Source organism: Camponotus vicinus, unplaced genomic scaffold, assembly GCF_025532165.1.
Source record: "Camponotus vicinus isolate PSW18456_S1 unplaced genomic scaffold, iyCamVici1.0 SCAF_7, whole genome shotgun sequence".
NCBI classification, from domain to species: Eukaryota; Metazoa; Arthropoda; class Insecta; order Hymenoptera; family Formicidae; genus Camponotus; species Camponotus vicinus.
Window position 1 is genome coordinate 19,161,437 of NW_028141979.1, and position 25,430 is coordinate 19,186,866.

At 28.0% G+C, this 25,430-nt stretch overlaps 4 protein-coding genes and 1 pseudogene across 14 annotated transcripts; all 5 read right to left on the bottom strand.

Annotated features, from left to right (window-relative positions):
• Positions 1 to 694: 694 nt before the first annotated feature.
• LOC145974357 (nucleolar protein 6-like) lies at positions 695 to 2,058 on the bottom strand. The gene is made up of 5 exons (XM_083104142.1): positions 1,974 to 2,058; positions 1,500 to 1,654; positions 1,251 to 1,424; positions 988 to 1,072; positions 695 to 870 (listed from the first exon to the last, which is right to left on the bottom strand). Exons 1-5 carry the CDS (start codon positions 2,056 to 2,058, stop codon positions 695 to 697), a joined length of 675 nt encoding a protein of 224 aa, XP_082960268.1.
• LOC145974551 (uncharacterized) lies at positions 1,516 to 5,346 on the bottom strand (annotated as a pseudogene). Its single transcript, XR_014439733.1, has 7 exons — positions 5,156 to 5,346; positions 4,484 to 5,054; positions 4,139 to 4,415; positions 3,794 to 3,972; positions 3,382 to 3,677; positions 1,974 to 2,215; positions 1,516 to 1,654 (listed from the first exon to the last, which is right to left on the bottom strand). The product of XR_014439733.1 is annotated as an uncharacterized LOC145974551 (transcript).
• Positions 5,170 to 8,937, bottom strand: LOC145974358 (uncharacterized). Its single transcript, XM_083104143.1, has 4 exons — positions 8,647 to 8,937; positions 8,037 to 8,532; positions 5,426 to 5,501; positions 5,170 to 5,287 (listed from the first exon to the last, which is right to left on the bottom strand). The coding sequence occupies exons 1-4, from the start codon at positions 8,935 to 8,937 to the stop codon at positions 5,170 to 5,172; spliced, it is 981 nt and encodes a 326-aa protein (XP_082960269.1).
• Positions 8,568 to 22,226, bottom strand: LOC145974088 (nucleolar protein 6-like). Of its 10 annotated transcripts, XM_083103861.1 has the most exons (9): positions 22,086 to 22,226; positions 20,560 to 20,801; positions 20,086 to 20,240; positions 19,837 to 20,010; positions 19,527 to 19,658; positions 19,280 to 19,456; positions 17,700 to 17,931; positions 13,458 to 13,571; positions 11,703 to 13,231 (listed from the first exon to the last, which is right to left on the bottom strand). In XM_083103861.1, the coding sequence occupies exons 2-6, from the start codon at positions 20,687 to 20,689 to the stop codon at positions 19,448 to 19,450; spliced, it is 600 nt and encodes a 199-aa protein (XP_082959987.1). In that variant the 5' UTR covers positions 20,690 to 20,801; positions 22,086 to 22,226; the 3' UTR covers positions 11,703 to 13,231; positions 13,458 to 13,571; positions 17,700 to 17,931; positions 19,280 to 19,447. The 10 variants fall into 10 exon arrangements, with proteins under 10 accessions (XP_082959980.1, XP_082959983.1, XP_082959979.1 ...); XM_083103859.1 differs by lacking the exon at positions 19,280 to 19,456 and having other exon boundaries at positions 17,789 to 17,931; XM_083103858.1 differs by lacking the exon at positions 19,280 to 19,456.
• LOC145974090 (uncharacterized) lies at positions 21,954 to 24,989 on the bottom strand. Its single transcript, XM_083103862.1, has 8 exons — positions 24,714 to 24,989; positions 24,298 to 24,578; positions 24,070 to 24,147; positions 23,844 to 23,989; positions 23,644 to 23,734; positions 22,844 to 23,542; positions 22,499 to 22,677; positions 21,954 to 22,381 (listed from the first exon to the last, which is right to left on the bottom strand). The coding sequence occupies exons 6-8, from the start codon at positions 22,899 to 22,901 to the stop codon at positions 22,235 to 22,237; spliced, it is 384 nt and encodes a 127-aa protein (XP_082959988.1). The 5' UTR covers positions 22,902 to 23,542; positions 23,644 to 23,734; positions 23,844 to 23,989; positions 24,070 to 24,147; positions 24,298 to 24,578; positions 24,714 to 24,989; the 3' UTR covers positions 21,954 to 22,234.
• Positions 24,990 to 25,430: the final 441 nt, after the last annotated feature.

Consider the following 25,430-nt stretch of genomic DNA (forward strand, 5'->3'; position numbering starts at 1 on the left):
TATTTATTGTATAAATAAATAATAATATAATTATAATATTTTTTGTTTATTTATAGTAATATAATATGTAATTTATCAATTATCTTTTTTTTTAATAATTAATAAAGTTTAAAGAAAATTACATATCAAATAATTAAGAGCATCAGAAAGCTAAAACAATGTTCTTTTTACATTATAAAATATAAAAGAGTAATTTTCTATTCATTTTGTAATGTTCTTCCATAAAATCTGACATTTTTAAAATATGAACTAAAGGATAGGATTTCTATTGACATCCACTTTTCATATTATTAGAAGATTTCTATTTATTTTTTTTTATCTCCCTTATCTTACAGTATAACTAAGAACTATATACATACAACTGAATATTTTATAAAATAATATTTTGTATTTAACACAAAAATATTAAATATTATTAAATAGATACATTTATTGGTTATATATTTATCTAGTAAAAAAAAATAATTATAATACTAAAAGCGCATGTCAATAGAAATCCTATCCTTTAGCTCATATTTTAAAAATGTCAGATTTTATGGAAGAACATTACAAAATGAATAGAAAATTACTCTTTTATATTTTATAATTTAAAAAGAACATTGTTTTAGCTTTCCGATGCTCTTAATTATTTGATATGTAATTTTCTTTAAACTTTATTAATTATTAAAAAAGAAGATAATTGATGATACGTACATTAGCGAGATTCGGTGTGAGTGTAGATTCTGAATCTGTGTTGTTGAAAGATCAGTGCTGATAGCAGCGCTACTATTTCTGCTGATTGTAAAACTGTTAACACATTTTTGAGAACCAGCTCTGTTATCAGCAATTCGTTACTACCCATTTGTAACGCGACTCTTCCTTTTAAAGCAACTACAAATCAATATTAATTGTGTTAGAAAGAAATATTATTCACATGCCGATATATTTAAAACAAGTTTACTATTGCTGTCGAGTTTTCTACAATATCTGCCACTTTGAAATCCTCACGCTCGAAAACATCGGGTTTCAACAGAACTCCAATCACTATACCACTATAAGTGTCATGGAAGAATAAGGCATAATCATTGTAATCCTGGAGAAATAAAAGAAAAATAAATGTAGAATACAAAAAATGATTTAGATATAGCAGTAGCGTCAATCATGATAATACAAATATATAATTTTTTTTCTTTTTTTGTTTTTAAAGCGTGTATAAACCCATTCATACAATTTAACAATACAATCGCTTGTTAATTATTTCAAATACTAACTCTTAGATCTTTCAGAAAACATTGCACAGGATCAAAGTCTATGACTGGAATTTTTTTAAGTGAATGCGCTTTATACGGATGCAGATCAATTATTTCCACATTATTGGATACATCGACCGCCTGCAGTTTTCTAGGATTCATATTTGACTTCAGATATAACAAACAATCATATTCCTGCAATGAAGGACGAAATATAGGTTTTATATCTATATTATCGAACAATAGATTGTGAAATAATCTTAATGATACCTTCGCGAGTGCACTCATACGATTTAAAATCAACTGAGATGGCGCTCTCCTTGTCCGCAAGGATTTCTGTTGATCATAAGAGGTAGATATGAATAAGGGTGGTAACGAAGTGCGAGTTGTATCAAATAATGTTTCTACGGCGGAGATTTCTTCATCTGGAAAAAAAATTAATGTAATATATTAATATATATATTATGTAAATAAGCTCAAAAGCAATTACACATAGATAAATTTGGAATAAAAGAGATTGCATTTCTGTTTATCTTTTTATATATCTAAATATATATAATAAATAATAGAATAATAAATAGAATATATAATAAATTTTCCGGGTAAAAAAAGAAAAAGAGAAAATTTTATCAATTATTTCAGTAATTTAATTAATTATTTAAGTAATTATTTTATAATGATTCATTTGCAAAAATTTTTACAGTAATGAAAAATTGGAAATATATCAAAACTTAGTCATTTCACCATTGAAATTAATGATGACAGGATCAGTATTCCAATGAGATCTTGCAACAACTTCTAGAAATCGTAGAAATGCCACTTGCGGCATCTGAGCTAATTTATAAGGTTCTGACATTAAATATATTGACGCCATAAGCAATTCAATTACAACTTCCGATACGTGAGTGTCATCTAACAATTGTGCTGATAACCATCGTTTTGCCAAACAGCAAGCAGGACCGAATGACGGTTGTTGAGAATACAATCTATGAAAATGAAAATTGAAGATACATATCACAGAATGTCTATTTCGAATCTTATAAAAAATTTGTTGAACAGTCTCTCTCTGATCTTTTAGATATTTTTGTTAAAAATTTTAGGTAAAAAGAGAGAATATCCTAAAGATTTTTTTAGTACGATTTTCTAAAATAAGTTTATTATTGTACATATTTTCTATATTTGTATATGTTTTTCAATTTCTACGAAAGAAAAAAAGAAAATTATAAGTTTCAAGTGTTAGATTTGTAAATATACCGAAAAAAATTGAACAACTTTTGTAAAATAAGCATTTTTCATATTCATAAAATTTTTACCTTTTTCACTACAAATTGTCATATTCACACACACAATATATCTTGTTAAGGGGATCCTAAAGTGACTTTTTTACCGATATAACATTATATTTCTTTTGTCCGAAATCTCTTTATTAATTGCACAGAATAGTAAATGCTTCTCCACGATTAAAGTACACACAGAAACAAACCGGGAACCTCCCGATTTTATGTTAAAAAACAAAAAAAATTGAAAAATTACAATTTTTTTATCGGCTTCTGTAACAATATTTGCTTTGTATGTACAAAATAAGATAGGTCCCCGCTAGATATTGCACGAAGGAATATAAATAAACTTTTAGAAATGAGTTTAGAAGCATAATGAAAAAGATTTCGGTTTAGAAACCGAAATCTTTTTCATTATGCTTCTAAACTCATTTCTAAAAGTTTATTTATATTCCTTCGTGCAATATCTAGCGGGAACCTATCTTATTTTGTACATACAAACTGCAAAACTTTTATATTAAGCAAATATTGTTACAACTTTTTTACGATTTTTCAATTTTTTTTGGTTTTTAACATAAAATCGGGAGGTTTCTGGTTTGTTTCTGTGTGTACTTTAATCGTGGAGAAGCATTTACTATTCTGTGCAATTAATAAAAAGATTTCGGTACAAAAGAAATATAATGTTATATCGGTAAAAAAGTCACTTTAGGATCCCCTTAAGACATTAAATATATAAACAAAAATATATAATTATAATATATTTTAAACATATAAGTCACACTTGGCTTGCCAACTATTTACGATGTGAAAATAAAAAATTATTAAAAAGAGAGAATTTTTTAAAATGTCTTTTAGACATTTAAATTATTTTATACTTCGCGTTTGATTGCAGTCGAGGCTTCTTCCATTTTTTCTTTCAAAATCGGATCACTTATAGTCGCAGCCGCATCTTTAACATCTCTCAAGGTTTCGCCGAGTTGCTGTATGTATCGAACGATAATTCCCTCTTGAACATTCGTCATTTTCATGATCTCCGCGAACGATTTAGCTTGCGCCCATTCGTAGACAGAACTTCCACCAAACCGAAATTTAATGGCGGTATAGTCGACAATTGATATTGCTGCTCTAAACGTTCCAATTCCGCATGCACCTTGTTCATTATCTCACAACCCTGGAAAAAAAGAACATTGTTTTAGCTTTCCGATGCTCTTAATTATTCGATATGTAATTTTCTTTAAACTTTATTAATTATTTATTCCAAAAAAAAAGACAATTGATGACATGTACATTAGCAAGATTCGGTGTGAGTGTAGATTCTGAATATGTGCATTGTTGAAAGATCAGTGTTGATAGCAGCGCTACTATTTCTGCTAGTTGTAAAACTGTTAACACATTCTTGAGAACCAGCTCCGTTATCAGCAATTCGTTACTACCCATTTGCAACGCGACTCTTCCTTTTAAAGCAACTGCAAATCAATATTAATTGTGTTAGAAAGAAATATTATTCACATGCAATGCTATTACATATATAGAAATACTTTTATCATAATAAACCTCTTTCATTGCTATCTATATTTTTCAATTGTTTGAGCAATGCCACCATATTCAGATAATCTAGATACAGTGCCATACCTTCATCGTTAAGTTTAAGCCGGAGTTGCCGTTTTTTATCTTCGAGTTGATTTCGCATACAGGTCTAAACTGTTCTTCGAAATTTGGTATTTCTATACATCTCATGTCGTTAAGCTTGACTTTTAACTTGTCTCTATGCTTTATTCTTAATTGAAAATTGCTTTTCGATATAGGTTCGACATAAGGACATAAAATTTGAGCATTGGCAGCAGCATTAAATGATAAAGAAGTTAATTCTTGAACCACCATTTGACAAGTCTGCCCTGGTGGGTCGTTTCTAGAGAAAGGAAATAGCAAATGAATAAGATATAAAAATTTTTGCTGCTTTGTTATATTAATTCTTACTTAAATCGTGAGATTTGCCGCTTTTCCCAATCATTCAGCACTAAAGAGCAATCGACTTTTATCTGGCACTTGGTTATTTTCAATATATGCCATGAGTACAAAGTTACCTCGTGCGCTGCATTAGTGCTCGGAACAAATAGCCTTTTCTTCGTTAAGCCAATAATTTCGCATCATTTTTCGTACATCTGAGGACTCTTGAATTCAGCAGCTTTGGAGTTGGATCCATCCGCATTCTTGAGTATCAATACTCAAGTTGACAACAAGTATTGAGTAGAACTTTTATGATGCACGACTTGCAGTAATAAACCTAATTTGTTGTAATGATTCGCGTATGATATTAACAAGACTCTGCCTTCGGTCAAAGCTTTTGCTGATTTTTTAAATTCGAACAAACAGGGATTTAAAAATTTAACGTCTTCCAGATATTCAACTGCAACTTGATAAAACACAGAGAGCTTCTTTTGTATCTCAGTCAAAGTAGGTAGATTTGATAATTCTCGCTCGACTTTTTGTAACTCGCTGTTTTACTGTTTCTCAATTGTTGTATTACATACGATAAATCTCTGTATACCTGATAACAGATAAAATAATCTTAAATACTCTTAAATAAAAAAGTGTAACATTGAAACATAATAACAAAAAACATAAATTGCTCACTAAAAAGATTTTTACCTGCTTGTCTTTCATCAGTTTCTCATCTCCAGAAGTCCACAGTCTCCAGGAATCATTATCAATAATATATCAGCAACTAAAATTGCACCATCTGGATCCACACCAAAATTTATTTTCATATCTATCGAAGCACTATATACAGCGCAAACTCACTCAAAAATCTCAAAAATAACAAGAGTAATATGTTTCATAATATCCACTTTTATTTTTTGTTATTTCCTTATGCCATCCATTACGAAACCTGCAGAAACGATTTGTTCATCGAACTACTGTGGATTATGATTAGCATCATCTTTAAAGAATGTTTCCTGCAGAGGTGAGTTGAAACTATAACCCTCTGGCATTCCTGTAAAATGTACAATTATACATGAATGTCTTATCTATTCTGACATACTCCTAGATTTGTTAATGGCAAAAGAACAGTATCAAAAATCAAATCCTCTTGGAAAGAGGAAAGCACAAAAATTGCGAACTGATGCGAATAAAGGACTCGTACACGTAATATACAAACGTCCGATCCCGTCCAAGGCCTGGCACCGTCGCCATTATACATATACAGGGTGTCCCATATTAAGTGTCCACCCCAAATATCTCTCATTTTTTATTTTAGAGAAAAATGGTTCAGACATGTTTTGTATGGTTTCGAGGGGGCCATAAGACGGTGCCATTGATTTGACCTTGAAGAGTCATTTGAAGGTCACGTGAAGGTCACTTCAATTTTTTTAAATGGAACACCCTATATATTTTTACACATTCTTGTAGCCGACCTCGAGAGCTTTCCAAAACACTATAATTAAGTACCTTTTCGTTAAGTACTTTTTGAGTTATTAGGCTTGAAATAATTTCTTAATTTTACATAAACCGTAAAATATCTTGTAAAATATTCATTTTTCGATTATCTTACCATAATACTTTTACGTACAAAATAATGAGAGAAATCAATTGGTGTAAAGAAAACACATAGTTGTTTTGAAGAAAAAATATGGAATTCTTAATTGCAAATTACATATTTTTTCTTCAAAACAACTATGTGTTTTCTTTACACCAATTGATTCCTCTCATTATTTGTACGCAAAAGTACTAAGGTAAGATAATCGAAAAATGAATATTTTACAAGATATTTTACGGTTTATGTAAAATTAAGAAATTATTTCAAGCCTCATAACTCAAAAAGTACTTAACGAAAAGGTAATTAATTATAGTGTTTTGGAAAGCTCTCGAGATAAGCTACAAGAATGTGTAATAATATATAGGGTGTTCCATTTAAAAAAATTGAAGTGACCTTCACGTGACCTTCAAATGACTTTTCAAGGTCAAACCAATGGTACCATCTTATGGCCCCCTCGAAACCATACAAAACATGTCTGAACCATTTTTCTCTAAAATCAAAAATGAGAGAGATTTTTGGGGTGGACACTTAAAATGGGACACCCTGTATATATATATATATATATATATATATATATATATATATATATATATATATATATATATATATAAGATGCGATCGGGAAGACGCTCTGGATGCTCTGAAGCGTTTGATTGACCAATCAGGTAAAAGGAGGAAAGATTTCTTTAATCTGAATGGTCAATCAAACACTTCAAAACATCCAGAGCGTCTTCTCGACTACCTAAATAGCGTCTTCTCGACTACCCTTTTTTAATCTTTTCTTTTAACGGATTCGTGTAAAACAACTATCATTATTTATCATCTAAAGAAATGAATATTTTCCTTTTATACTATTTAACAATACTGAACATAAACAACATATGAATATTGACAGGACATTACACACAATTATTAATTATTAATTATTAATTGCACACAATATAATATATATACTTACTTTCTTTCATTCATCACTGCTTCATTCTATCCTTCCTATTTATAAATTTGCCTTCGTTTATTCTACTAAATCTTGCGTGACACGACACAAGCTCTTAAGAGATATTAACACCGCGATCACCACAACATTTAACCTTTATCACTGTTAAACTGACACGATACGAACTGTCATTATCATAACCGCGATCAAGTTCGCCTCGTACCTCGAATCGACCGCCAATCACATACGCGGAAAAGCGGCAACAATACGAACGATATAACAGGCACTTCAGGGTACAAATGACTTTTTTTATAGTAGACTAGCACGCAGCGCGCGCTAACGCGCGCGCCATTTTTGGTCATTACTTAAATAATATAAAAAATTAAATATAATCAAATGATTAATAAGTAATTAATAATTAATGATGATTTATTTTAATTATTATAAATTAAATGAATTCATAAATTAATTTTAAATAAATTTTATTAATTTTAAAATTCAATTAAAATATAAGTTTCATTCGTTAATTTAAAAAAATTAAAATTAATATTAAAATTTTTTATTTGTTTTTTATTTTTTAATTTTTATTCTAAATGCAATTAAAATGTTATAAAACGATAATTATTATTTTTTAATTAAATTACACATACAAATATTTAAAACAAAAATTCTTTTAATTTTTATTTACTTTCTTATCTTTGACATTATTATAACATAATTATATATCACTTTTTCGTTTGTTATGTTTTACTAATCAAATATTTCTTTATAAACATAGTTTTTTATTTTTTTGGACAAATTATCATCCTTTAAATAAACTTTTAATGAATCCCAAGAACGAACTCGTGAAAATGCTACATACAGTTGTCCATGATTGAAAATATTTTTTCGAAGATCTATTGCAATTTTTTCGAAAGTTTGTCCTTGTGATTTATTTATTGTCATAGCAAATGCCAATTTCACTGGAAATTGTCTTCTTTTAAAAGTAAATGGATATACATTTTCGCAATATAAAGTGATACGATTAAGAAAAACTATTTCTCCAATCTTATTACCTGTTAAAATTTCAGAGCGTAATAAGTTATTACTTAAATCTAAAATCAATAATCTTGTACCATTGCATAAACCTTCGCTGATACTAAGATTTCTAATAAGCATGACAATAATATATTTTCTTAAGCATAATTGATAAGGTGGAAGACACATTGGATTTAAAGAGTTGAGATATTCTATCGGAATTGTTTCATATATATCTTGATTATCTCCAGTCGTTTCAAGAGTATCTATACTTGTATAAACTCTTTCCGTCGTTTCATCCAACAAATTTACTATTTTTTCATTTATTTCATTAACATCGACATTTCTTGCAGATAATATAACGTAATTAGCCATAGTTTTATATTGTTTATGTTTTATAATGTCTCTGTACATGTCTTTAACCATATCCAAATTTGCGTTTGCTATACATTTTTCTGGAATATGGATATTATCTGAATGATCATTTAAAGAACCATTACCTAAATTTAGTAAAAATTGTGCAAATTCTTTTTCCTGTGGTAAAGTTCTCATATTTTGTGTTAATGAAAATATTTTAAATTGCTTCCATAGAATACTAAATTTTATCGATAAATTTATAATTTCACAACGCGTAGCTCTTTCTTTTACAGGTAATAATTGTCTAAAATCTCCACCAAGAAGAACGATTTTACCACCAAAATATAAATCATTTTGCATTATATCACGTAATGTTCGATCCATTATTTCTAATACATAGCGTGGTGCCATAGGAGCTTCGTCTATAATAAAAATATCTACAAGTTTTAAATTTTCAGCCTCTTTAGATTGAACTTTAATGTTTGATGTAGAATCAGCGAAAAGAGGTACAGGTAATCCAAAAACTTTATGTATTGTTTTCCCATTTGGAAGTAATGTTGCAGCAATACCAGTAAATGCCATCGTATTAATTATTTTTCCTCTACTTTTAAGTAGATAATACAAGGTTGTATAAATGAAAGTTTTATCAGATCTACCTGGACCATCAATATAAAAACAGTTATTACTATTGTTACTTGTTGCTATTAAAATAGTATCAACAATTTCTTTTTGTTCTATATTTAATTGTTCATATTATCGCATACCTATCGATATATCATCTTATAATATTCTTCAATTTGTTCTTCGTCGTTTATTTCTTGTTCTTCTATCTCTTGTTCAATTTCAAGAAAATTAGCAATATTTGATCCTTCTTTTTGAAGTAAATTAATAATATAATTATAAACCTTCTTTATTCCTATTATAGGTCCAAATCGTCTTATATAATCTTCTGACATATCCTTTTTAAACTCATCCCATAACTTTTTCGGATGAATTGGTTGACAATGAATAAAAATTCGTACGAATAAATTACGAAGTCGTCTTGGCATCATCCAAATTTTTGCTTCATTCATTGCGCGATACCATTCTTCATCATCTTCTATGAGTCCTAATGCTAAACATGCAGCAGTAAAAGTTTGATGTATCTCGTTATTAACTGTTCTTAATTGTTGAAAATTTGTAGCTCCTTTAACATGTAGTAAAAGTATACGTAAATGAAACAATTCTATTTGAGATGGGCTAACGGAATACATACGATCAATACAATTAAAATATCTTTGACGTTTCTCCCAGCGATTAATAGTTCTGCCGTTAATTGTAATTTTTTTAAATACATAATGAGATGGAATATCACTGTATAAATATTGTTTTGCTTCCTCATCTCGAGCATTTAACTGAAAATAATCCAATAATTGTTACTCGTTCTACAGCAAATCTTATCGCATCATTATTAATATTATCATCGATTATAACATTATGTTCGTTTGGTAAATGAACTGGTAAACGAAATATAGCGTGACTTTTTTCTTGTAAAGGTTTACTTAAAATGCGCCAACACGCTTCTACGGGTCCAACATATCGAGCTTCGATAAAATCTTGAATTTCATCATATATTATTGTTTTATCTATATTTTCTCCAATAATTATAGACGCAGCATCGTGACCCTTATAAATATATTTATATAAATATTTTACAGATTTTGTACTCGAAACTATTTCAACATTAATATGACTATTAAATAAAAGTAAGAGTGTTGGATTATATGGAACAACATATCTATTATCAACAACATATCGTCTAGGTCTTTCGTACAGCAATCCATTATTTCTTCGACGATATTGTGGATAACCATCTTCATCCATAGTTGTTTCAGGTCGAAATGGTTTTGGAAAATGTTTTGAACATTTATCATTTATTAAACACCAATTTCCACATGGCCCATGAATCATATGTTTCATTACAACATTATGTAAACTTTCATTTTCATTAGGATCAGGAATTTCTGCAGAAATAAATTTATCAACTATTTCAGAATTTGATATTTTACAATTTTGTTTTAATGTAATCAATAAATGTATATGTGGTAATCCACGTTTTTGAAATTCTATTACATAAACGTATGCTAAAACTTCACCAAAAAATTTTTGTCTAACGATAACATCGATTAAATAATTTTTTTTTATATTAAATACTCGAGCACATATATCTGGCCTATCTGCAGGTTGTTGATTTGGAAGTAAATTTTCTTTAATTTCGCGCCAATTTGGATTACAAGTCATAGTAACAAAGATATCTGGTTTTCCATATTTCCGAACAATAGCCATCGCATCTTGATAATGTTGCAACATATTACGCGGTGAACCCACAAATGTCGATGGAAGTATAATCATTTTTCCAATGTGAGCATCGTTATTATTGGCGGTGTTTGCTAAATAATCAATTAATCCTTGATAAGTCTCAGCTCGCAATTGTTTTTGATTCTGTTTACAATAATTAATTCGGTCTTTTTCAATTTTTATATAATTATCTACAAGCCATTGTTGAAATAATCGTCTTCCCATAATAAAAATATTAAAATTATCACGTATAGCTATTCGATATTTTACGTATGCAGCTCTACTTACTCGTTTATTACTATTCTTACGTTGTAAATTATCATGCCAACCTTGATTACCGTATGGGTAATACAATGGATAAATCCATGGTTCTACATTTGGATCCATCGTACTGACTTGTTTTAATGTTTTAGTATTTTTATTATAAATTGTTACATAGGTTTCAGGAATTTCACCATCTGCTGTAGTAGAAAAAACTGCTGCAACTTCATTTATCTTATGTACATTGTATCGGCCACGATCGATGCCTTTTTTAGTTAAAAATCCTAATTGTAATTCACGTATATTGTTATCAGATGTTTGCTGTTGCATTTGAATTTCTTCGTGCATCATTCGATAAGATTGTGCAAAAATGTTATTTGTACGCATTATATTATCTATTGAATATAAAATTTCTTGATCAAGATTCGAATTTTGATGTAATCGACACTCTGTTGCTTCATTACTATTCACAATAAAGAGTTGTCCATAACTTGGTATTTCGTTAGGTGCCGGATATAACGTGGTATTAATTTGATAATAGATTTGTCCTTGAATTTTAAAACAATAAGGTCCATATCTTTGCGCACTAAAATCTGCTATATTTGCATTAAACGATGCGAATGAAAATGTATTATTGTAACCACGAATACGATTATAAAAATGATTTGATTTTGGATGATTTCCAGTAAATAATTTATAAAGTTCATACGGAGGTTGAGGTAAAGGATTTAATTCAATAGTCCCATGGCTACAACAATCGTTAAATGAGCTTTCTTTATTAACTACTTTTTCAGAATTAAAATGTTTCGCACCACAATGTTCGCAATATAAATTCATTTCTCCTATATAATGTTCTACAATATTTTCTAATTGAATAATGTGATGATTAATATCCGTATATCCTTTTTTTAAAGCTCGATTTTTTTCGTACCATCTTATTTGTTTACTTTTATTATTATCATTTATTATATCATTTTGTGATGTTATTTCCTGTAAATTAATATAATTTGCAATCCTATTATCATCTAAGTTTATTAATCTATTTGATGTGTTAGGTATTGAACAAATAGTATTGCTATTTATTGGAGTTTCTATATTTAAGTTATGAACATTTCTAATTATATTAATATCATCGTTAATGTTAAATAACTTTATGTTATCATTTATTATACTAACTTCATTATTATTTTTTATCATAGGAACATTTGTAATGATTGATGTATTAATTGCTTGTGACGCAGTAGTAACTGTTTCATTTGCTGAATATATTACTTCTGTAAGTAAAGTAGAAGTTTGAGAATCTACTACTATATTTTTTGAAAAATTTACAGAAGTTTGTGTTATATTTGAGCAAATTTCATCATTTGACAAAGATTGAGAATTTTTCATAAGCGTTTTTCGCTTTGCTTCTCGTCTTTCAGCTTGACATTTTGCCTTTCTTTCTCGTTTGTTACGTTGATATTCCTCTTCTTCTTCAACAGATCGAACTATCTTTCTTCTTCATAATTATTATTTAGATAATATCAATTCAAATTAATAATATAATAAAATATAATAAAATATATATAAATTTCAAATAAAAATGATAATAAATCTTTTATTTAATTTTTTGTACATAAAATTCAACTTATAAGTAATAAATAATAAGATAATGAAATAATCAAATAATTAAATAATAAAAGTATAGTTAAAATAATTAAAATTTCAATTTAATATCACAATATAAATATACATTAATATAATAATTTAATTTAATAATAATTTAATTTAATATTAATTTCGTTTATATAATTATTATCAAATTAGTTTAATTATATTTCAACTTGACATTAATTTAAAAATCAAAAATAATTGAATACAATAATTTTATAAAAATTAATTTTAAATTTATTTCAACAATTTAAGTCAAAATCAATTTCAATTTAATAATCCAAATTAAAGCCAATTTTAAATTAAATCAAAGCCAATTTCAAATTAAGTCAAAGCCAATTTTAAATCAAGTCAAAGCCAATTTCAAATCAAGTCAAAACCAATTTCAAATCAAGCCAAAGCCAATTTCAAATCAAATCGAATCCAATTTCAATCCAAGTCAAATCCAATTTTAATTCAAGTCAAAGCCAATTTCAATTCAAATTAAGGTCAATTTCAAATTAAATCAAAATTAATTTTAATTCAAGTTAAAGCCAATTTTAATTAAATAATTAAATAAATAAAAATAAAATTCAATTCAATACTATGATTAGCTTACTTTCTACTTTTAACTTATTCCGTTGGATCTCTGAAAAAGAAAATATTAAATATTAATAATTATGTAAATAATTTAATTTTTTTTCTACTTTTACAATATTATAAGATTTGTATATATACATAAAAAATTATAAAATAATTTAAAAAATCTAATTATTTAAAAAAATCGTGTGAAAAGAATTACTTAAAAAAAATATATAAATCATGTAAAAAGAGAATTGGATATATTAAAATAATTTTAAAAAATATATACAAACCTTTTTGTGTCTCTACTTTTTTCTTTTTTTTTACTTTTCTTTTTTTCACTTTCTTTTGTTCTTTCTCTCTCTCTCTCTCTCTTTCTTCTCTCTCTCTTTTTCTTTCTCTTTAAACTGCAAAAAGTAAATATTTATATGTTTAAATATATAGATATTAGATAAATTTCATTGGAAATTTATAATCTCCATTATGAGTATTGAACATAATGTATTAAAAAATGTTTCAATCTTATTTTGTCAAAATTAAAACAAGAGATGGTTTTAATGAATTTCATAACATAATTAAATTAATTATATGTTATAAAACATAAAAACTATCTTTTATTTCAATTTTGATAAAAAAAATTCGAAAACAAAGCAATTTCAAATTTCAACGTAAGAATGGCAATAACTCGAAAACAACACATTTCTGGATTTATATTTAACAATATCAACTATCTTTCTAGTGTCGTCTATAATAAGTAGAGTAAGCTTGGTGTAAGAAATAAGAGTAGGCGTAAGAAATAAAAATAATTCATTTCGCTTACGCCCTTATTCCAGCTCTCTTAAATCGGAAATAGTTCTCTTAAGAGTAAGAGAACTATTTTCGGTTTAAGAGAACTGAAGTAAGGGCGAAATGCATTATTTTTATTTCTTACGCTTACTCTTACTTCTTACGTCAAGCTTATTCCACCTATTGTAGACGACGCTTCTTGTTTTTGGATTCCCATTCATCTCCTGAGCGATTGACCTCGACGCAGGAGACACCCTGATATATATATGTGTATGTATACATACATATACAGGGTGTCCCATTTTAAAAGTTCCACCCTCATAACTTTTCAGGACCAACGTTTGAAGGAAAACGACTCGGATAAAAGTTGTAGGGAACAAAGGGGGCTATCTAATTGTGACCTTGGATTCGACATTAAAAGTCATTTTCAAGGTCATTTGAAGGTCACCTTCAATTTTTTAAATGGAACCCCCTATTTTTTCTTACTTATTCCTGTAGCTTATCTTGAGAGCTTTCCAAAACACTATAATAAAGTATTTCTTCATTGAGTGCTTTTTGAGTTATGAGACTTGAAATAATTTTTAAATTTTACATAAACCATAAAATATCTAGTAAAATATTCATTTTTCGATTCTTACCTTAATACTTTTATGTACAAAATAATGAGAGGAATCAATTGGTGTAAAGAAAACACACAGTTGTTTCGAAGAAAAAATATGTAATTTGCAATTAACAATTACATATTTTTTCTTCGTAACAACTGTGTATTTTCTTTACACCAATTGATTCCTCTCATTATTTTGTACATAAAAGTATTAAGGTAAGATAATCAAAAAATAAATATTTTACAAGATATTTTACGGTTTATGTAAAATTAAGAAATGATTTCAAGCCTCATAACTTGGAAAGTACTTAATGAAAACTAAATTATAGTGTTTTGGAAAGCTTTCGACATAAGCTACAGGAATAAGTAAAAAATAGGGAGTTCCATTTAAAAAATTAAATGTTACCTTCAAATGACCTTGAAAATGACCTTTAATGTCGAATCCAAGGTCACTATTAGATAGCCTCCTTTGTTCCCTACAACTTTTATCCAAGTCGTGTTCCTTCAAACGTTGATCCTGATGAGTTATGAGGGTGGAACTTTTAAAATGGGACATCCTGTATACATATAGAGTATTCCAAAAGTCTGAAAACAGTTGAATATTTCATAAACTATGCATGTTAGAAAAAAATCTTTCAGACATAACTTGTAGAGCTTTAAATGGCGCATTACATAGTAATATTAATATAACCTTGAATAGCACCATCAAGATCACGAAAAAATTATTTTGAATTTTTTAAATGGAAACCCCTACATTTTATTGCATATTTTTGTAGCTTATCTTGAGAGCTTTCCAAAACACTATAATACATTACTCAAAAAAATTAGGGGAACACTTTAAAAATTGCAAAATTTGATGATTTTCAAGAAGTCATATCTTCGCTTAGGGAGGTCGTAGAACAATATTCTTGGGCGTATTTTAATGGATGAAGCCTCTACTTTAAAGAGGGTAAGATCGCATTATTCATCTCATCGAACTATGTTTCGTGTGAACTCCAAAATCAGATCGTGAAAAAATTCTGAAAATTTCATGACTTTGTAGTCGTCTTTGTAGCAGGGATGAAACCAAAAATATCACCACATTAGCTTTAAAGTGGGAAGCTTTCCCTTTAAAATGCTGCTAAGAACATTGTTCTATCATACCTAGGAGCCGAGTTATCGCGTTTTCAAATGACCTTGCGTTTTGCATAATTTTGAGCAATACCGCCGACATTCGCGTTATAACTCGGTTCCTAAGTACGATAGAACAATGTTCTTGACGACATTTTAAAGGAAAAGCTTCCTACTTTAAAGCTAATGTAGTGGCATTTTTGGTTCCATCCTTGTTTTATCCGTGGACGACTATAAAGTCATGAAATTTTCAGAATTTTTTCAATATGCAATATCTCGTAAAATATTCATTTTCCTATTATTTCACCTTAATACTTTTATACACAAAATAATGAGAGAAATCGATTGATGTAAAAAAAACATCTATAGTTATTAAAAAAAAATATGTAGTTGATGGTTATGTATAAATTATATATTTTTTAAAACAACTATGTGTTTTCTTTGCACCAATCGATTCCTCTCGTTATTTTGTGCATAAAAGTATTAAAAGATAAGATTGGAAAATGAATATTTTATGAGATATTTCATAATTTACGTAAGATTATGTCAAATTAAAATATAAAATATCTCGTAAACTATTCATTTTTTAGTCATTTTACCCTTATAACTTTTTACACAGAATGTTACGTAGAATCAATTTATATAAAAAAATATAGTAATTTTATTTAAATAAACATAATTAACATTGATCTTTTAAAAAAATATTAGTAGCGACATCTTCTGTTCCCCTTCAAGTCATTTTACCCTTATAACTTTTTACACAGAATGTTACGTAGAATCAATTTATATAAAAAAATATAGTAATTTTATTTAAATAAACATAATTAACATTGATCTTTTAAAAAAATATTAGTAGCGACATCTTCTGTTCCCCTTCAAGTCAAACAACTTTTATTTGAAACATTTTGTTATACAATCAAAAATAAAAAAATTATTTAAGGTGTAAGAGATAAATGAAACATCTTATATACATATACAAGGTGGCTTATTTTAATTTATCCATTTAAATATTTTAGAAAGTATGAAAGATACGAAAAAATGTTTCATACAAATTTTTTAACTTCGAGAGGAACATAAGATAATATTATTGGTTTGACTTTAGACAATCGTTTGAAGATTACAAAGTCTCCTTCAATTTCTTAAATGGAAATGCATATTTTTTAATGCACATTCTTGTAGCTTATCTCAAGAGCTTTCCAAAATACTATAAGAAAGTATTTTTCTCTTAAATATTTTTTAAGTTATAAAGTTTAAAGTTAACAATTTTTTGACATAAAATTGTAAAATATCTTGTAAAATATTCAGTTTTCAGTAATGTTACCTTAATACTTTTATGCATGGAATAATGGGATTAATCAATTGATGCAAAGAAAACATATAGTTGCTTAAAAAAAATATGTAATTTGAAACATACAGCTGCGTAATTTTTCTTAAAAAAGTAACTATGTGTTTTCTTTATACCAATTGATTGGTCTTATTATTCCAAGCATAAAAGTATAAGGTAAGATTACTAAAAACTGAATATTTTACAAGATATTTTATATTTTATGTCAAAAAATTATTAACTTCAAACTTTATAACTTAAAAAATATTTAAGAGAAAAATACTTTCTTATAGTGTTTTGGAAAGCTCTCGAGATAAGTTACAAGAATATGCGATAAAAAATGGGAATTTATAATTAAGAAATTGAAGGTGACTTTTATGTAACTCTCAAATGACTATCCAAGGTCAAATTTTTGCCATCATTGTCCCCCTTTAAGTCAAACAACTTTTATTTGAAACATTTTTTTGTACGATCAAAAATAAAAAAGTTATTGGGGTGGGTAACTTAAAATGACTCACCACCCTGTATACATTGCAGTGTCCCATTCTAATTTCCGCAAGCAAATATCTTGAAAAACATAAAACATACGAAAAATGTTTCAAATAAAAATTGTATGGTTTCAAGGGGGACTTAAGATAATGATAAAAATTTAACTTTTCTTTTATTTTTCGTGTTTACTACTGAGCCGAGCATCTGTATTAGTATACTTGCTTCGCGCTGCCAAGATGAGTCGAGCCTAGTCGTGCTTAGTCGCGATTTTAACTCGTGTGTATGATGAAACGAGATGCGGTTGCTCTCACCGAAGACAAAAATTGTTGATAGTTGCAATCGACCGAGATCGATCGAGGCGTTATATACTTTCTTGATACTGGCGTGTGTCAGATTAGAACGGATATGGTATACATGATATACTTTTTTTCTTTTTTGCAATTGTGCTTCTTGCCTGTGCGTGAAGAAATTTAATATTATAATTAAAGATTTTATAATAGAAATTGTATGCTACATTCTTAATATTTAATTTTTTACACGTATTTAATTATCTAATGTATTTAATGAAAAAAGTTGTACATATAAGTTGTAATATATAAAAGTTAATTTGTATTTTTTTATTAGTTAACAATAGAAATAAAAATTAATCTTAATTTAACAATAAAAAATATTAATTTTAATTTAATATTCTACACACTTACTCTTGTATAAATTTGCAGAAGTTTTAAAGCGCAACACTTTTTTTAACCTCGTACAATATAACACAAACTGTCATATCACATAACAAAACACATCATTTCGTGAAGCTTACCGCATAACTCAATAAATTTTATACGTTCAAGATTTCATTATTATTTTTAAAAGAAAGAGAAAACTTGAATATTGATAGAATGATGAATTAATGTAAATACATTATCTTTTCTTTTAGCGTTTCACATACATATAATTTATTGAATAATTACACACAACAAACGAGGACTTGGATTATGCAAAAAAAGTCAAAAGTGAAGTGATCGGAATTGAGAATTAATGTAAATAATATAAATAAAAAATATAAATAAATAAATAATATTATTATATTTTATATAATATTTTTATTTATAATAATATAATATATTATTTATCGTATAAATAAATAATAATATAATTATAATATTTTTTGTTTATTTATAGTAATATAATATGTAATTTATCAATTATCTTTTTTTTTAATAATTAATAAAGTTTAAAGAAAATTACATATCAAATAATTAAGAGCATCAGAAAGCTAAAACAATGTTCTTTTTAAATTATAAAATATAAAAGAGTAATTTTCTATTCATTTTGTAATGTTCTTCCATAAAATCTGACATTTTTAAAATATGAACTAAAGGATAGGATTTCTATTGACATGCACTTTTCATATTATTAGAAGATTTCTATTTATTTTTTTTTATCTCCCTTATCTTACAGTATAACTAAGAACTATATACATATAACTGAATATTTTATAAAATAATATTTTGTATTTAACACAAAAATATTAAATAGATACATTTATTGGTTATATATTTATCTAGTAAAAAAAAATATAATTATAATACTAAAAGCGCATGTCAATAGAAATCCTATCCTTTAGCTCATATTTTAAAAATGTCAGATTTTATGGAAGAACATTACAAAATGAATAGAAAATTACTCTTTTATATTTTATAATTTAAAAAGAACATTGTTTTAGCTTTCCGATGCTCATAATTATTTGATATGTAATTTTCTTTAAACTTTATTAATTATTAAAAAAAAAGATAATTGATGATACGTACATTAGCGAGATTCGGTGTGAGTGTAGATTCTGAATCTGTGTTGTTGAAAGATCAGTGCTGATAGCAGCGCTACTATTTCTGCTGATTGTAAAACTGTTAACACATTTTTGAGAACCAGCTCTGTTATCAGCAATTCGTTACTACCCATTTGCAACGCGACTCTTCCTTTTAAAGCAACTACAAATCAATATTAATTGTGTTAGAAAGAAATATTATTCACATGCCGATATATTTAAAACAAGTTTACCATTGCTGTCGAGTTTTCTACAATATCTGCCACTTTAAAATCCTCACGCTCGAAAACATCGGGTTTCAACAGAACTCCAATCACTATACCACTATAAGTGTCATGGAAGAATAAGGCATAATCATTGTAATCCTGGAGAAATAAAAGAAAAATAAATGTAGAATACAAAAAATGATTTAGATATAGCAGTAGCGTCAATCATGATAATACAAATATATAATTTTTTTTCTTTTTTTGTTTTTAAAGCGTGTATAAACCCATTCATACAATTTAACAATACAATCGCTTGTTAATTATTTCAAATACTAACTCTTAGATCTTTCAGAAAACATTGCACAGGATCAAAGTCTATGACTGGAATTTTTTTAAGTGAATGCGCTTTATACGGATGCAGATCAATTATTTCCACATTATTGGATACATCGACCGCCTGCAGTTTTCTAGGATTCATATTTGACTTCAGATATAACAAACAATCATATTCCTGCAATGAAGGACGAAATATAGGTTTTATATCTATATTATCGAACAATAGATTGTGAAATAATCTTAATGATACCTTCGCGAGTGCACTCATACGATTTAAAATCAACTGAGATGGCGCTCTCCTTGTCCGCAAGGATTTCTGTTGATCATAAGAGGTAGATATGAATAAGGGTGGTAACGAAGTGCGAGTTGTATCAAATAATGTTTCTACGGCGGAGATTTCTTCATCTGGAAAAAAAATTAATGTAATATATTAATATATATATTATGTAAATAAGCTCAAAAGCAATTACACATAGATAAATTTGGAATAAAAGAGATTGCATTTCTGTTTATCTTTTTATATATCTAAATATATATAATAAATAATAGAATAATAAATAGAATATATAATAAATTTTCCGGGTAAAAAAAGAAAAAGAGAAAATTTTATCAATTATTTCAGTAATTTAATTAATTATTTAAGTAATTATTTTATAATGATTCATTTGCAAAAATTTTTACAGTAATGAAAAATTGGAAATATATCAAAACTTAGTCATTTCACCATTGAAATTAATGATGACAGGATCAGTATTCCAATGAGATCTTGCAACAACTTCTAGAAATCGTAGAAATGCCACTTGCGGCATCTGAGCTAATTTATAAGGTTCTGACATTAAATATATTGACGCCATAAGCAATTCAATTACAACTTCCGATACGTGAGTGTCATCTAACAATTGTGCTGATAACCATCGTTTTGCCAAACAGCAAGCAGGACCGAATGACGGTTGTTGAGAATACAATCTATGAAAATGAAAATTGAAGATACATATCACAGAATGTCTATTTCGAATCTTATAAAAAATTTGTTGAACAGTCTCTCTCTGATCTTTTAGATATTTTTGTTAAAAATTTTAGGTAAAAAGAGAGAATATCCTAAAGATTTTTTTAGTACGATTTTCTAAAATAAGTTTATTATTGTACATATTTTCTATATTTGTATATGTTTTTCAATTTCTACGAAAGAAAAAAAGAAAATTATAAGTTTCAAGTGTTAGATTTGTAAATATACCGAAAAAAATTGAACAACTTTTGTAAAATAAGCATTTTTCATATTCATAAAATTTTTACCTTTTTCACTACAAATTGTCATATTCACACACACAATATATCTTGTTAAGGGGATCCTAAAGTGACTTTTTTACCGATATAACATTATATTTCTTTTGTCCGAAATCTTTTTATTAATTGCACAGAATAGTAAATGCTTCTCCACGATTAAAGTACACACAGAAACAAACCGGGAACCTCCCGATTTTATGTTAAAAAACAAAAAAAATTGAAAAATTACAATTTTTTTATCGGCTTCTGTAACAATATTTGCTTTGTATGTACAAAATAAGATAGGTCCCCGCTAGATATTGCACGAAGGAATATAAATAAACTTTTAGAAATGAGTAAAAAAGTCGTAACAATATTTGCTTAATATAAAAGTTTTGCAGTTTGTATGTACAAAATAAGATAGGTTCCCGCTAGATATTGCACGAAGGAATATAAATAAACTTTTAGAAATGAGTTTAGAAGCATAATGAAAAAGATTTCGGTTTCTAAACCGAAATCTTTTTCATTATGCTTCTAAACTCATTTCTAAAAGTTTATTTATATTCCTTCGTGCAATATCTAGCGGGAACCTATCTTATTTTGTACATACAAACTGCAAAACTTTTATATTAAGCAAATATTGTTACGACTTTTTTACGATTTTTCAATTTTTTTTGGTTTTTAACATAAAATCGGGAGGTTTCTGGTTTGTTTCTGTGTGTACTTTAATCGTGGAGAAGCATTTACTATTCTGTGCAATTAATAAAAAGATTTCGGTACAAAAGAAATATAATGTTATATCGGTAAAAAAGTCACTTTAGGGTCCCCTTAAGACATTAAATATATAAACAAAAATATATAATTATAATATATTTTAAACATATAAGTCACACTTGGCTTGCCAACTATTTACGATGTGAAAATAAAAAATTATTAGAAAGAGAGAATTTTTTAAAATGTCTTTTAGACATTTAAATTATTTTATACTTCGCGTTTGATTGCAGTCGAGGCTTCTTCCATTTTTTCTTTCAAAATCGGATCACTTATAGTCGCAGCCGCATCTTTAACATCTCTCAAGGTTTCGCCAAGTTGCTGTATGTATCGAACGATAATTCCCTCTTGAACATTCGTCATTTTCATGATCTCCGCGAACGATTTAGCTTGCGCCCATTCGTAGACAGAACTTCCACCAAACCGAAATTTAATGGCGGTATAGTCGACAATTGATATTGCTGCTCTAAATGTTCCAATTCCGCATGCACCTTGTTCATTATCTCACAACCCTGGAAAAAAAGAACAATTGTTTTAGCTTTCCGATGCTCTTAATTATTCGATATGTAATTTTCTTTAAACTTTATTAATTATTTATTCCAAAAAAAAAGACAATTGATGACATGTACATTAGCAAGATTCGGTGTGAGTGTAGATTCTGAATCTGTGCATTGTTGAAAGATCAGTGTTGATAACAGCGCTACTATTTCTGCTGGTTGTAAAACTGTTAACACATTCTTGAGAACCAGCTCCGTTATCAGCAATTCGTTACTACCCATTTGCAACGCGACTCTTCCTTTTAAAGCAACTGCAAATCAATATTAATTGTGTTAGAAAGAAATATTATTCACATGCAATGCTATTACATATATAGAAATACTTTTATCATAATAAACCTCTTTCATTGCTATCTATATTTTTCAATTGTTTGAGCAATGCCACCATATTCAGATAATCTAGATACAGTGCCATACCTTCATCGTTAAGTTTAAGCCGGAGTTGCCGTTTTTTATCTTCGAGTTGATTTCGCATACAGGTCTAAACTGTTCTTCGAAATTTGGTATTTCTATACATCTCATGTCGTTAAGCTTGACTTTTAACTTGTCTCTATGAGATTTGCCGCTTTTCCCAATCATTCAGCACTAAAGAGCAATCGACTTTTATCTGGCACTTGGTTATTTTCAATATATGCCATGAGTACAAAGTTAACTCGTGCGCTGCATTAGTGCTCGGAACAAATAGCCTTTTCTTCGTTAAGCCAATAATTTCGCATCATTTTTCGTATATCTGAGGACTCTTGAATTCAGCAGCTTTGGAGTTGGATGCATCCGCATTCTTGAGTATCAATACTCAAGTTGACAACAAGTATTGAGTAGAACTTTTATGATGCACGACTTGCAGTAATAAACCTAATTTGTTGTAATGATTCGCGTATGATATTAACAAGACTCTGCCTTCGGTCAAAGCTTTTGCTGATTTTTTAAATTCGAACAAACAGGGATTTAAAAATTTAACGTCTTCCAGATATTCAACTGCAACTTGATAAAACACAGAGAGCTTCTTTTGTATCTCAGTCAAAGTAGGTAGATTTGATAATTCTCGCTCGACTTTTTGTAACTCGCTGTTTTACTGTTTCTCAATTGTTGTATTACATAGGATAAATCTCTGTATACCTGATAACAGATAAAACAATCTTAAATACTCTTAAATAAAAAAGTGTAACATTGAAACATAATAACAAAAAACATAAATTGCTCACTAAAAAGATTTTTACCTGCTTGTCTTTCATCAGTTTCTCATCTCCAGAAGTCCACAGTCTCCAGGAATCATTATCAATAATATATCAGCAACTAAAATTGCACCATCTGGATCCACACCAAAATTTATTTTCATATCTATCGAAGCACTATATACAGCGCAAACTCACTCAAAAATCTCAAAAATAACAAGAGTAATATGTTTCATAATATTCACTTTTATTTTTTGTTATTTCCTTATGCCATCCATTACGAAACCTGCAGAAACGATTTGTTCATCGAACTACTGTGGATTATGATTAGCATCATCTTTAAAGAATGTTTCCTGCAGAGGTGAGTTGAAACTATAACCCTCTGGCATTCCTGTAAAATGTACAATTATACATGAATGTCTTATCTATTCTGACATACTCCTAGATTTGTTAATGGCAAAAGAACAGTACCAAAAATCAAATCCTCTTGGAAAGAGGAAAGCACAAAAATTGCGAACTGATGCGAACAAAGGACTCGTACATGTAATCCTGTAAAATGTACAATTATACATGAATATCTTATCTATTCTGACATACTCCTAGATTTGTTAATGGCAAAAGAACAGTATCAAAAATCAAATCCTCTTGGAAAGAGGAAAGCACAAAAATTGCGAACTGATGCGAATAAAGGATTCGTACACGTAATATACAAACGTCCGATCCCGTCCAAGGCCTGGCACCGTCGCCATTATACATATATATATATAAGATGCGATCGGGAAGACGCTCTGGATGCTCTGAAGCGTTTGATTGACCAATCAGGTAAAAGGAGGAAAGATTTCTTTAATCTGAATGGTCAATCAAACACTTCAAAACATCCAGAGCGTCTTCTCGACTACCTAAATAGCGTCTTCTCGACTACCCTTTTTTTATCTTTTCTTTTAACGGATTCGTGTAAAACAACTATCATTATTTATCATCTAAAGAAATGAATATTTTCCTTTTATACTATTTAACAATACTGAACATAAACAACATATGAATATTGACAGGACATTACACACAATTATTAATTATTAATTATTAATTACACACAATATAATATATATACTTACTTTCTTTCATTCATCACTGCTTCATTCTATCCTTCCTATTTATAAATTTGCCTTCGTTTATAAATATTTTCTACTAAATCTTGCGTGACACGACACAAGCTCTTAAGAGATATTAACACCGCGATCACTACAACATTTAACCTTTATCACTGTTAAACTGACACGATACGAACTGTCATTATCATAACCGCGATCAAGTTCGCCTCGTACCTCGAATCGACCGCCAATCACATACGCGGAAAAGCGGCAACAATACGAACGATATAACAGGCACTTCAGGGTACAAATGACTTTTTTTATAGTAGATATCAAAAAAAGATAGAATGATGCTTTCAGCATGAAAGTGAACATAATGAACGCAGGGCATGTGTATTTGTTCTTTCTTAAACTATTTGCACTAATGATATGTCGTATTTTTTTACAGATACGGAATAAGAAGATTTATATTAATTATTATAAATTAAAAAAAATTATTAATTAAAATTTTTTATTATGTTTGTTAAATTAAGTTTATTTATCATGTGATACAGAATAATTACGAAATAAAATTAAAATTTTAAATTCTTTGTTAATTTAAGTTTGTTCAAAGTTATTAAATTTATTAAAATTAGTTTGTTTAAAAATATATTATACACATTAATTGTTATATTATTTTATTAACATTTAAATATTGTATTAATGATTAACAATAAAAAATATTAATATTAAATTATTGTA